Genomic DNA, 13128 nt, shown 5'->3' with positions numbered 1-13128 from the left:
GGGGGGATAGTGGACATGGGTAGAATTCTCTTTTAGAGAGAGTGCAGACTCGATGGGCTGAATGGCCTCCTTTTGCACTGTAAGGATTCTATGTGCAGGCTAGGTGGATTGGCTATGCTAAATGGCCCCTTAATTGGAAAAAAATAATTGGGTACTCTGAATTTTAAAAAAAAAATAATCTTTTGGTGTCAGGGGTCTGAGTTTTGAGAAATGCTGAAGAAACCTGGGTTTTCCTAACTGGAAATGAAGCATCCATGAGATGTTCTTAGAGGCATACAAGATAGTCACAGGACTCGAAAAATTAACAATTAAATTATGCCATGAGAGTTGAAGGGGACACAGGTTCAAACTAGTAAAAGGTAAACTCTTCTTTGCATTAAAAAAATCATTTACTCCCCGTGTCTGCATGGGTTTTACCCCCACAACCCAAGGACGTGCAGGTTAGGTGGATTGGCCTTGCTAAACTGCCCCTTAATTGGGAAAAAAAAATAATTGGGTACTCTAAATTTAAAAAAAAAGTTCATTTACAGGATGTGGGGTCACTGGAATAGGCCATAATTTATTGCCCATCCCCAATTGGCCTCGCAACAGTGATTTGCCTTCTTGAACAGCTGCAGTCCACATGGTGTAGGTACACCCAAAGTGTTGTTAGGGAGGGAGTTCCAGGATTTAACCCAATGTCAGTGAGGAATGGCAATGTAGTTCCAAGCCAAGGTGTGTGACTTGGAGGGAAACTTCCAGGTGGTGGTGCTCCATGTGTCTGCTGCCGTTGTCCTTAACCGGTAGCGGTTGTGGGTTTGGAAGGTGCTGCATAAGGAGTCTTGGTGAGGGCAACTTATAGATGGTATACACAGCTGCCACTGTGTATCGGTGGTGGAGGGTTGAATGTTTGTGCAAGGGGTGACAATCAAGTAAGCTGCTTTGTCCTGGATGGTGTCAAACTTCTCAAATGTTGAAGTTGCATTCATCCAGGCAAATGGAGAGCATTCCATCACATTTCTAACTTGTGTCTCACCTTGTAGATGGTGGACAAGCTTTGAGGAGTTAGGAAGGGAATTGCTCACCGTGCCACAACATTTCCATGGCCATGGCCAAGGCCAATCCAGTTCAGTTTCTAGTCAATGGTGACTGTGATAGTGGGGGATTCACCAATGGTAGTCTTTGAATGTCAAGGATTAATGGTTAGATTCTCTCTTATTGGAGATGGTCATTGCCTGGTACTTGTGTGGAGGAATGTTACTTACCACATGTCAGTCCAAGTATGGATATTGTCCAAATGCATGACTTGGACATGGACTGCTTCAGTACCGGAGTCATCACCAATGGTGCTAAACATAGTGCAATCATTAGCAAACATTCCCACTTCAGCTTCTTCCATCACTTTTTTATTTTAGAAATTTAGAGTACCCAATTCTTTTTTCCAATTAAGGGGCACTTTAGTGTGGCCAATCCATTTACCCTGCATATCTTTGGGATGGGGGGGGGGGGGGGGGGGGGACCCACGCAAACACAGGGAATGTGCAAATTCCACATGGACAATGACCAGGGCCAGGATTGAACCTGGGACCTCAGCACCGTGAGACAGCAGTGCTAACCACTGTGCCGCCCAGCTTCTTCATCAATGACCTTCATTAAGGCCAGAATATGGTTGGGCTTAGGACATTACACACAGGTAGTGATGTGCTGGAACAGAGATGATTGACCTCAAGCCACCATAGCCATCTTCCTTTGTGCCAGGTATGGTTTTTCTTTATTCGTTCATGGGATGTGGGTGTCGCTGGCTGGGCCAGCATTTATTGCCTATCCCTGGGGTTATTTAAGTCAACCACATTCCGGTGGGTCTGGATTCACAATAGGCCAGACCAGGTGGCAGATTTCATCCCTAAAGGACATTAGTGAACCAAATGGGTTTTTATGACAATTTACAATGGTCATCATTAGACTTTTAATTCCAGATTTTTATTGAATTCAAATTTCACCATCTACATTGGCAGGGTTCAAACCCGGGTCCCCAGAGCCTGACTCTGGGTATCTGGCTTTCTAGTCCGGCGACAATACCACTACGCCACTGCCTCTCTAACCAGTAGAGGGGTTTCCCAGAATCCCAATGACTCCAGCTTTGCGAGGGATCCTTGATGCCACACTCAGTCAAATGCTGCCTTGACATCAAGGGCATTCATTCTCACCTCTGGAATTCAGTGTTATGGAATGGTCAGCACTTAGAATGGACTTCCAAATAAATTGGTGAGGTCTTTCTAGATGGATCCATCAAGAAAGTTAGTTGAGTGATCTTTCTCAACCATAGTTATCTCTCAATCTTGTGAAGTTGCCATAAGTATCTGTTCTACAAACCTTTCCAAGCCTGCGCAAGTTTGCTGATGTCAGCTAGATCTTAATTCGAGCAGGTACATTTCCCTTAGCACCAAAATTTAGATGAAGACACCAGACTGGACTTTGATGACCCCTCTGTGAAAATAGGCAGATGACATTTCTATCTAACGTCACAAATGAATAATTATCATTCCAGTGTGTTCACGGCCGGCCACTGGAGCCTTTTTTGCTTAAAATTCCATTTATTTATTTCAAAAAATTTATTTTTAGAGTACCCAATTCATTTTTTCCAATTAAGGGGCAATTTAGCCTGGCCAATCCACCTAGCCTGCACATCTTTGGGTTGTGGGGGCGAAACCCACGCAAACACGGGGAGAATGTGCAAACTCCACACGGACAGTGACCCAGAGCCGGGATCGAACCTGGGACCTTGGCGTCATGAGGCTGCAGGGCTAACCCACTGCACCACCGTGCTGCCCCTAAAATTCCATTTATGATTTACAGTGTTAATTCAATTTCTGGATTCTATAGATCCAGTAAAGATTAATTTATCAGAAGAGATCCCAAGCTGATCTTGTATCTTGCCCGAGGCTAATGACAGAAAGATCAGTTCTGGCACACCATAACCTAATTCAGAACAGGGCAGTGATCAAGATTTAGGAAATTCTTAGTATGTATGCTTCATTGCTGCATCCCGCGATGCATTTCTCAATCAGCTACTACAGGATTCTACAGTGCGTCACTTACCAGTCCCCCCAGTTAAAATTCTATTAGGCAAAACATTACCACATATTAAATAGACCAATCAAGAGCAACAGATTATAGATGATCAAACTCTTTTCTAATTAAGATATCGACTACCAATAACTACAGACTTTATCAATTACAAATTTCTGAGAGAACATCAGCAAGTGTCCCTATCATGCAATACCATGAAAACAGAATTATTTATTCATTTATGTTGTTTATGGTACTTTGCATTATTTTGTCTACATAACAATACTCAACATTCAACCCACTTAAAAATGAACAGTACAATTATGATTAAAAACAGAAAATGTTGGAAATACTGAACAGGTCTGATAGCGTCCATGGAGAAACAAAGTTTAGAGTACTCTTTACCACATCTGGAAAAAGGTTTCAAGTTCTGATGAAAGCTTATCAACTCTGTTTCACTCTCTACAAATGCTGCCAGGTCTGCTGAGTATTTCTCGCACTTGTAATTCCAGGTTTTCAGCATGCACAGCATTTTGCTTTGTACAATTAAAAATTCTATCTTTCGGACTTCTGGTGGCGGCCATGGTGCGAGTGGTCGCACACAGGGCAGTTCCTGCTCAAAGGTACAGGAAAGAGCTATTTTTACCCGATATTGAATGGAATTTTGTTGAAAAGGGGTAGTTGAAGGTTGGAGTACTTTCTCCCAGGAGTGGCATGTCCACTGGTAATCAAACCCGGCAGAAGATGGTGAGAGACTTTCGCCAAAGAGTTGGAGGAAAGCTGGGGGGCAGCAATCGGTGCAAGGATGGCAGTGGGGGAAGGGCTGGTGCAAGGTGGATAGACCCAAAAGGAGCAGTTGATGGCTTTTATTAAGGAGGAATTCCACCAGCAGAGGAAGGAAATGCGGGAGGAACGCTCGAAGGCCATCAAAGGAGCTGTGGCACCCCTGATGGAGCGGCTGGAGGAGTGCTTGAAGGTGCAGGGGTCACAGATTTGAGAGATCGAAGGAGTGATCTCGGACCACAGCGATCTGGAGGCGGAGGTGGGGCTCCGAGGAGACCTTTGTAAAACATTGAGGGCAAAGGTGGAGGAGCAGGAGAATACCTCAAGGCAGAACCTGCGAATAGTGGGCCTGCCTGAAGGAGTGGAAGGTGTGAGTGCCAGGAGTTTGTCTCAAAGATGCTGGTGAGGCTGGTGGTGGAAGGGGAGCTAGATAAGGATTCCAAAGTAGACCGAGGCACAGGTCCCTGAGGCAGAAGCCGAGAGCTGGAAGCTGCCGCGGGCGGTGATCATGAGACTCCACAAATTTGTGGAGAGAGGATTTCGCATTGGGCTGTGGAGAATCGCACCTGCGAATGGGAGGGGAATAAGGTCCGCATATATCAGGACATTAGAGCAGAGTTGGCAAAAAGCCGGGCAGAGTTCAACAAGGCCAAGGCAGTGCTGTCCCGGTGGCATATCAGGTTTGGGGTGCCCTACATGGCGAGATTTGGGTGGCATTTGAAGGCTAAGATTATTACTACGCAGCCCCAGAAGCGATCAAGGACTTCATTAAGGAGTATAAACTGGGGAGAACTGAGTACACAGTGTTTGGGAAACGGGGTGCTGGCATTTCATAATGGTTGGGAACACGCTTGAAGTGAGGATAGGGATTGGGCGATTTTCGTCCCCTCCGGTTTGGAGGGGGTCCTTTTTTGGGTTTGCGGTTTATTGATTCGATTGTAAGGGGTGGTAGGGGTGAAGAGTTTATGTGGGGATGGACGTTCCCATCCCCCCTCCTGTTTTATGGGGCTGTTTGTGTTCAGCATCTGTTTGTTTGCCTCCGGGGAGGTGGCCTGGAGTTCAGGAGGAGTCTTTGTTTGGGTGGGGGAGGACAAGGTCAGCAGGGAGCCTTCTTCCTTGAGTGAGGAACAGGGGAAAGGGAGGGGAGGCCTTTGGGAGGTGCCGGGGCAGGGGCTGCCATGCTAGCAAGTAATACTGGTGAACAAAAGTGAGGTGGGGGAGAGGGCAGAGAGGAGTGGCCGGGGGGGGGGGGGGGGGGGTGGGGGGGGGGGGGGGGGGGGGGGGGGTTGTTGTGACATGGCAGGGGGTGAGAGATGACATGGTTAAGGGCAGAGAAGAGGGCCATCTGGGATGGGCTAGGTACAGAGTGGAATTAGGGGGCTGGAGTTAAGTGGGGTAGTTGGCGGACGGTGGAGGGGACTGGAGGCGTAAGCCTCCAGCAAGGTTAGTAACGTGGAACGTCTGGGGACTTAATGGGCCGGTTAAAAGATCACAGGTGTTCACACACTTCAGGAGCTTGAAAGCTAGGGGCGGGGGTCTTGCTGCAGGAGACACACCTCCGTGTGAAGGACCAGGTTAGGTTAAGGAAGGGGTGGGTCAGGCAGGTTTTTCACTCGGGGTTTGATTGAAAATTGCGGGGAGTGGCAATTTTAATGAGCAAGAAAATGGGATTTATTAGTGCGAAGGCAGTGAGGGATCAGGGTGGGAGATATGTAGGAGTGTGGTATTGGAAAGGACGCCGGTGGTGCCGCTAAATGTGTATGCACCAAATTGGGATGGTGTGGGTTTTATGAGGGTGTTGCTGGCAGCGCTCCGGATTTAGCCACACACCAGTTAATCATGGGCGGAGATGTTAATTGTGTTCTAGAATAGAGGGTGGATAGGTCGAGGCCCCAGGTCATTGGGTAGGTATGAATGGCAAGGGAGCAGGGTGGGTTTATGGAGAGGATCGGTATGGTGGATCCATGCTGCTTTCAGAACCCAAGGGGAAGGGAGTATTCCTTCTTTTCACATGTCTATAAGATGCATTCGAGGATTGATTACTTTGTAGTGAGCCAAGAGATTTTGGTTGGGGTGGAGGGGGCAGGGTTTGCGGGATAGTTATTTCGGACCATGCGCCCCACTGGCTGGAGATTCAGTTTAGATCGGGACAAGAGCGGAGTGGGGGGTGGAGGTTGTATTCGGAGTTGCTGGCGGATGGAGGTTTTTGTGATAAGGTGCGGGTGGCGATTAAGGTGTATATGAAGTTGAATCAGAATGGGGAGGTGTTGGCAGTCATTTTTTGGGAAGTGCTGACGGCAGTGGGCCTGGGGGAATTATTTTGTTTAAGACTCGCACGGATATGGAAAGGAGAGAGGAATATGACTGCCTCGTGAGTGAGATAGTGGAGATGGACAGGGAATATTCGAGGTTGCACACCACGAGGAGGAAAAAGCTGCAGGAGCAATTTGACAGGTTGACAATATTCAAGCTTCTGGCTGCTGTAGAGTAAAGCAGACGAGTTCTGTTTCTCCACAAAACCTTTATTTCTTTGGTCTAACTTCACACACAAAATTGCCACCAACAAAATGTGCCACCTGTAACCTCTTTATACATCAGTGACTTTCATTGGATACTTATCAAATTAGTATTTAATTAGAAGGACTGTTAACCCATTCCTAACAGACAATGGCGAGGGCAGTCGGGCAATTATGTAGGGCAAGAGGGGTGCAATACAAGTATGGGGAGAAGGCGAGCCGCATGCTGGCGCACCAACATATATTGAAATATTGAGGATACGCACTGGGGCTGGGGATGTGGTGTTGGTGCCGGGGAAGATAAATGGCGTTCAGTGAGTAGTAACAGGGACAATAGGAGGCGTACCTGGGGGAGAGGAGGAGGACATGGAGCGGTTTCTGGATGAGCTGGAGTTTCCCCAGGTGGAGGAAGCAAAGAGGTAGGCATTGGAGGAGACCTTGGGGCTGAGGGAGGTGCTGGATAGTATTTGGGGTACGAAGTCGGGGAAGGCTCCAGGGCTGGATGGGTGAAATTTTATAGGAATTCGCGACGGATCTGGCACCATATCTGTTGGGGGCATTTAATGAAGCTGGAGTTGGAGAAGGGGAATCTGCCGTAGATGATGACGCAGGCAGTAATTACGGTAATCCCGAATAAGGAGAAGGACCCGGTGGAATGTGAGTTGTGTCGGCCCATATCACTGTTTAACACGGATGTGAAAGTATTGGCTACGTTGTTGGCAGGGAGGATGAAAGATTGTGTCCCAGGATTGGTTGCAGAAGGTCAAATAGGTTCCATGAAGGGCAGGCAGCTCGTGAGTAATATGAAAAGGTTGTTGAATGTAGTGATGAACCATCGTGGGCTCTGGTACCGGAGGTGGTGGTGTCCATGGACACGGAGAAGGCATATCAGGTGGAGTAGCGGTACTTGTTCCAGTTTCTGGGAAGGTTTGGGTTTGGGCCGAGATTTGAGGCATGGGTGTGGTTGTTAGATGTTATATGTGGCACCAAGTGTGAGTGTGAGGATGAATAATACGAGCTTGCGAAGCTTTGATTTACAAAGGGGTATGAGACAGAGGTGCGCTGGCCATAGAGCCTTGGCTCTTAGAGGTTGGCGGAGTGGCGGGGGATTATGAGCAGACAGAGTATGCATTGGTGTCGCTCTACGCTGATGACCTATTGCTGTATGTTTCGGACCCGCTGGAGAGTATGGGAAGGATCATGGGCCTGCTGGGGAGGTTTGAAGGGCTCTTGGGGTATAAACTGAATGGAGGGAAATGCAAGGTTTTCCCAGTGAATGAGCTAGGACAGCGGGCTAATTTATGGGGGATGCCAATTAAGGTGGCGAGGAATAGGTTCAGGTATTTAGGGATTCAAGGAGTGTGGGAATGGATGGGCCTCCATAAATGGAACTTAACGAAGTTGGTGGAGGAGGCCAGGGGGGCATCTTAGGAGGTGGGATACACTGCAGTTGACTTTGGCAGGGAAGGTCTAAGTGGTAAAAATGAATATTCTGCCGAGGTTCTTGTATATTATTCAGGCTCTTCCAATTTTTATACCAAAGGCCTTTTTTCAGAAATTGGACACTGTTATTTCAGACATTGTATGGGTGGGGAAGGTGCCAAAGGTCGGGAGGACCCTGCTACAGAGGCAGAGGCAGCAGGGGAGGGGGTTGGTGTTGCCGAACTTGCTTCATTATTACTGGCGGCGAATAAGAGTGGCGATGGTGGGAAGGAGAAGGGGTAGAGTGGGCTAGGATGGAGGAGGAATCTTGTCGGTGGTCCAGCTTAAGGGCCATGGTGACGGCAATGTTGCCAATGGTGCCGAGTAGGTATTCGGGGAGCCTGGTAGTGCTATCCACGATGAAGATTTGGAATCAGTTAAGGAGGCATTTTAGGGTGGAGGGGCTGTCGGTGTTAACACGGCTGTGAGAGAATCATGGGTTTAAGCCGGAGGGGTGGGTAGCGTATTCAGGTGGAGGGAAGTGTAATTGGTCAAGGTGAGGGATCTGTATTTGGAGGGAGTGTTCGCCAGTTTGGAGGAGCTAAGGGAGAAGGTAGAGCTGCTGAGGGGGAGTGAGTTCAGGTATCTGCAAGTTAGGGACTTTGCGTGAAAGGTCTGGAAGGGGTTCCCTAAATTGCAGGGAAACACCTTGCTGGAGTGACTGCTGCTTACGGATTTGGAAGGGGAGGGAAGAATTGGGGATATATACATACACACACACACACACACACACATACACACAATGTGGCTGGGGGAGCAGGAAGGCAAATAGGTGATGAAGATCAAGGAGAAATGGGAAGCGGAGTTGGGAGGGGAGATCAATTGGGGAGTACGGAGTGAGGCACTGCGTAGGGTAAACGGGACCTCTTGTGCAAGGAACAAGGGGGAAACGTTGTACAAACTGCATAGTTGATTGTTGGAAAGCATGTTTCCTGGGGTGTTTATTGGCTGCAACTTGTTTTGATACATGTTTGTAATAAAATACATTAAAAAAAATTGTATCTTTCCAAAATTGGGTTGGTCCAGAGTCAGCATTCTGAGTTGTAATAAACATAACTACTGTATACTGATACAATTGAGGGACAAAACTGGAACCTCAAGTAATAAAATTTGAACGAGAGCACTAGAGTAAAAGCAAGCAAGAGCCTGTAGAAGAGCCAGAGCGTGCGAATCAGGGATAGTCAGACTGTGCAAAAAGATTGATAGTATAGATAACAAAACAGAAAGGGGGCAGATGAGCAAGAATCAGGAAAGGAAGGACTTCTGCAGCAAAATGTGCCATTTTTTCCCAGCTGTGAGTAACACCACAGGAGATCAATTACTCAAATATGAAAGATCCATCATTGTTTGGGTTCACACTAAATATTGTTTCTTTTTTAAAAAATCATTTACTTCAGCTGGAAAATTGTTAGAGAAGTGCCAACATCGATAAGAGTTATATGGCAGAGAATTCATAGAAACCAGCTTTGGAGAGAAAGCTTATTGAAAATCAGTTTTAGAAGGAGCCAAAATGGGAAGAGTAGAAGTAATTGGCACTGCCCTCATAGAAATATTGTACATCTATATAGTAATGCTGCAACCACAAAAGTAATTTGCAACAGGGAAGGCAGATTTACTACTAGATTTTTCTGAAATACATAACAGGCTCATTACGCACTTTAAACAGAAAACAGACAGTTCTATTATTCAGGTGAAACCCTTGAAACTACTTGCTCAGATTAGCATTTGGAACATATCAGATTGTTCCAGCATAACCATTAACCTATTTTATTCTTTCAGATGCTAAATGACCTGCTGTGTCATTCCATCATGTTTCTATTGTTTAGTATTCTATCTTTCATTTTTTGGTAGGCAGTTAATTCCTCTCAAACAACTGCCTGAAGTTGGCACTGAATGATATTCATCAAATGGTGTTTTACACAGGGTAGTTTGGCTGTGCAAAACTGTAATAACCACAAATGATCTCCAGGACATATTTTATTCAATCCTGTGTATTCAGACAAGGATTATACCAGTGGGAGGGTTAAGACTATAATTTTGTGAACTGAACATTACATAGATGAAACACATCAGCAGGTAATATTTTGTGAAGAATATCCTATGGGATACAATCATTTGAACCAAAGAGCACTACTAGTGGGAATATTATTGCACAGCATTTGCTGACGTGTATCCATTTGAACCATTCAGTTTCTGTAGTTAATGTTGGGGTGCTGTAGATTGGCCTTCAGATTGGATGAAATAATGATCAAAACAGTAATCCGTATAATGTGAAATTATTCAAAGAATGAAGCTGAAATTGGCCTGAGTAACCCAAGTCATAATAATGCCCTCATGTCATCTTACTTCAGATTAGCTACCTCAGGAATATTGTAATCTGTAAAGTAACACTGCAAGCACAAGAGGCATTTGTGCATGTACAAAAACAGTGAAGGGAGTGTTACTACTGGAGATTTTTATGAAATACATAGCTGGCTCGTTAAGCACTTTAAATGGAATAAAGACAAATTCAGTTGAAACTACTCGCATATATTAGCATTTGTTACATAGCAGATTGTTCAGCATAACCATTAACCTATCTTATTCTTCCTGATGCTGAATGACCTGCTGTATAGTTCCAATATCTAGCGTTTTACCTTTTGTTTTTTGATAGGCAGAAATTTCCTCCCAACTAACTGTTTGAAGTTGATAGTTCTAATTCCTATCTTACTTCACCTGGTGCCTTTATCTACTTGGCCTTTTGGGAGCTTATGTCCATTTAAAAACATAAAAAATCTGTCCGTGTGGAGTTTGCACATTCTCCCTGTGTCTGCGTGGGGCTCACCCCTATAACCCAAAGAAATGCAGGGTAGGTGGATTGGCCACGCTAAATTGCCCCTTAAATTGGAAAAAAAAAAATTGGATATTCTAAATTTATATTTAAAAAAATCAAAAGCAAAGACTTTTGAAGATTTGCTGCAAATGTTCTTCATTATACAGACAACAAACTGTATTTGCAATATAGTACATCTCCTGAATTGGAGTCTCAGAGACTGCCCAACTTCTTGGTGTAAACAGAGTTCAGAGTACAAGAAGATAGAGACCAAGAAATGGTTTTCGGCCATCAACCATACACGTAAATTGACAACACCAAATCTATTTTACCTGGGTATAAACATATGAACAATAATTGCATGCATTAAATAAAAACTTCAGAAAGCAAATAGTTTGAAAAACTTTATTGAGAAGTCACTGACATTTACTTTTGCATCTGATTGGGTACTGCTTTTGGGTCTTGCTGTATTTCTAAAGGGTTCACTATAAACTGTACATGAGCTTCAAAGTTAAAACTGCAGCCATTGCTTTCAGCCTTTTTGGGAAGGCACCTCAGACTGACGACCCTGCACATTTGGTCTGGAGTCCCAGGAGTTAAGATTAAACACCTCAACATTGCTACAAGCAACCCAAAGGTGGGGGTATATTAAAAAAGCAGTATTTAAAAAAATTCTTTGACTGCATGTTTATAAAGTTACAAAAAAATTGGAGAATGGAAATAAAAACAGTTTGGTTGAGTGGGACGTTTGAAATTAGGTCATGTGATGAAACCTCCAGGAATATGTCCAGAGTTGGTAACTCAAAAGGCTCTAGAAAAACAAAATTAAATCAGATTAAATTGTATTTAATGATCCTTAAAATTCTTTTAGTTCCATTTTAAAAGCTCAGATGACAGACTGAAAGAAAATGGAGGAAATAAATTCTGACAGGTTTTTTTGTCGCACTAAGAACTGCAAATGATCTGAACTTTACTTTTAGGTGGAGAGTGGGAAAAGGAAAGAGGAAGACGACACAGATGGGCATCATAGAATATATTGGGAGGCAAAGAAGAGCTGAAGTGGGATCAAAGCAGCCTCAATGGTTTTTGTTTAAGAGTTTGAGCAAGGGAACCTTACCAGAAAATTAAAAAATCTTTGACATGGCCAATCCACCTACCCTGTACATCTTTGTGTTGTGGGGGTGAGACCCATGCAGACCGGGGGAGAATGTGCAAACTCCACATGGACAGTGACCCGGGGCCGGGATCAAACTGGGTCCTCAGTGCCGTGAGGCAGCAGTGATAACCACTGCGCCGGTCGTCTTACCAGGAAACCTATTTTGCTTTTATGTGTATATGTGTGGAGTGGGCAAGGCCAGAGCGCAACTTTATGAGAACTTGTACTAATCTTCACATCACAGGGATACGACTACCTTGAAGACTTTGTAGTAGATAGCCCTGTTGATCTCCAGAGGGAAGAGGTTTTGCTCATCGGAGGAGCGAGCCCAGTTCACGTACCGCAACCAGTTGCCTTTGTTTGGATCTGTGGCATCAATACACATCCACCCGAATTGGGGGAAGTAAACCTGAAAGGAGAGAGTTGACCTTAGTTAGTGGTAAGTACTGAGCCAGTCCTCATCACCAATGTTTAGTAATCATCAACAAAACATTTGTTTTGTGTTTTTTGGGGAATGAGGTAGGAAATGATGGAAAGGAAAATGGAAGCTTTACTTTATTTGGCAAACTGCTGAGCTCCATATGTAGTGCTTATTACAATTGTACACTATTTATTATTTTAATTCTGCCCCTTATGCACAGAACAGAAAAAAAGTCAAATTGGACCTAACTCCTCCCCAAGTATTTAGGCTATCACTATCAAACACTAAATCAGCTCAAGCGCAAGATAATTTAGACAAAACACCCTCCAAAAAATGGACTGGCAACCAATGTGTAAGCTCAGCAGCCTTCTGCATCTCCTCTCCTCAATGTGTTGGCTCTTCGTGTGGAAGGGAAGGAAAGTAGAGATAAATTTGGAGGATGATCCAATAAATTCATCCAGTGTACAAAGGTTGCAGAAAACTTTTAATGAGGCAAAATTCAGGGAAAGATTTATGGAGATCCCACAGGCAAGCAACATCAGTTCCATGCCAGTTGAGGACCAGTGAAAATGTCTTCCTGCATAGCAACATTACAGTATCCATCTACTAATTGTGCCCAAGTCACCAAACTTTAAACGAGAATATGTAGCTAGCAAGAGAATCATAAAGCTAAGCCATATCCCACTCAGTGTGCACTTTCCAAGGGGTCACTAGATTAGCATTTAATCACTAATACACAAACAAGCAGACTCCACTACCCTGAATTACAGATGTGTGCATGACAATGATGCTCGGGCCACATCAACAACAAGGCTGATTGGAAGAGGCATCAAGTACCAAGCTAAAGGTACAACTGGCCAATTATATATTGACTCAACTTCAATTAGAAAAAAAATAGAATACAGAAAAA

The 13128-nt window shown here is 44.7% G+C and overlaps 1 protein-coding gene across 11 annotated transcripts in view; it reads right to left on the bottom strand.

Moving 5' to 3' along the window:
• The window catches only part of LOC119979752 (PR domain zinc finger protein 2-like), a 212523-nt gene that overhangs the window by 55102 nt on the left and 144293 nt on the right, over nt 1–13128 (bottom strand). For 10 of the 11 annotated variants that reach the window (XM_038822363.1, XM_038822364.1, XM_038822362.1 and 7 more), the window contains exon 5: nt 12054–12206. The exons of the other annotated variant lie outside the window; for it this stretch is intronic. In XM_038822363.1, the coding sequence (XP_038678291.1) occupies nt 12054–12206 (153 nt within the window). The remainder of the gene's footprint in view (nt 1–12053; nt 12207–13128) is intronic. 11 annotated transcript variants of the gene reach the window in all.

Source organism: Scyliorhinus canicula, chromosome 16 (assembly GCF_902713615.1).
Source record: "Scyliorhinus canicula chromosome 16, sScyCan1.1, whole genome shotgun sequence".
Classification (NCBI taxonomy): Eukaryota; Metazoa; Chordata; class Chondrichthyes; order Carcharhiniformes; family Scyliorhinidae; genus Scyliorhinus; species Scyliorhinus canicula.
This window is presented reverse-complemented; position numbering and strand designations above follow the sequence as displayed.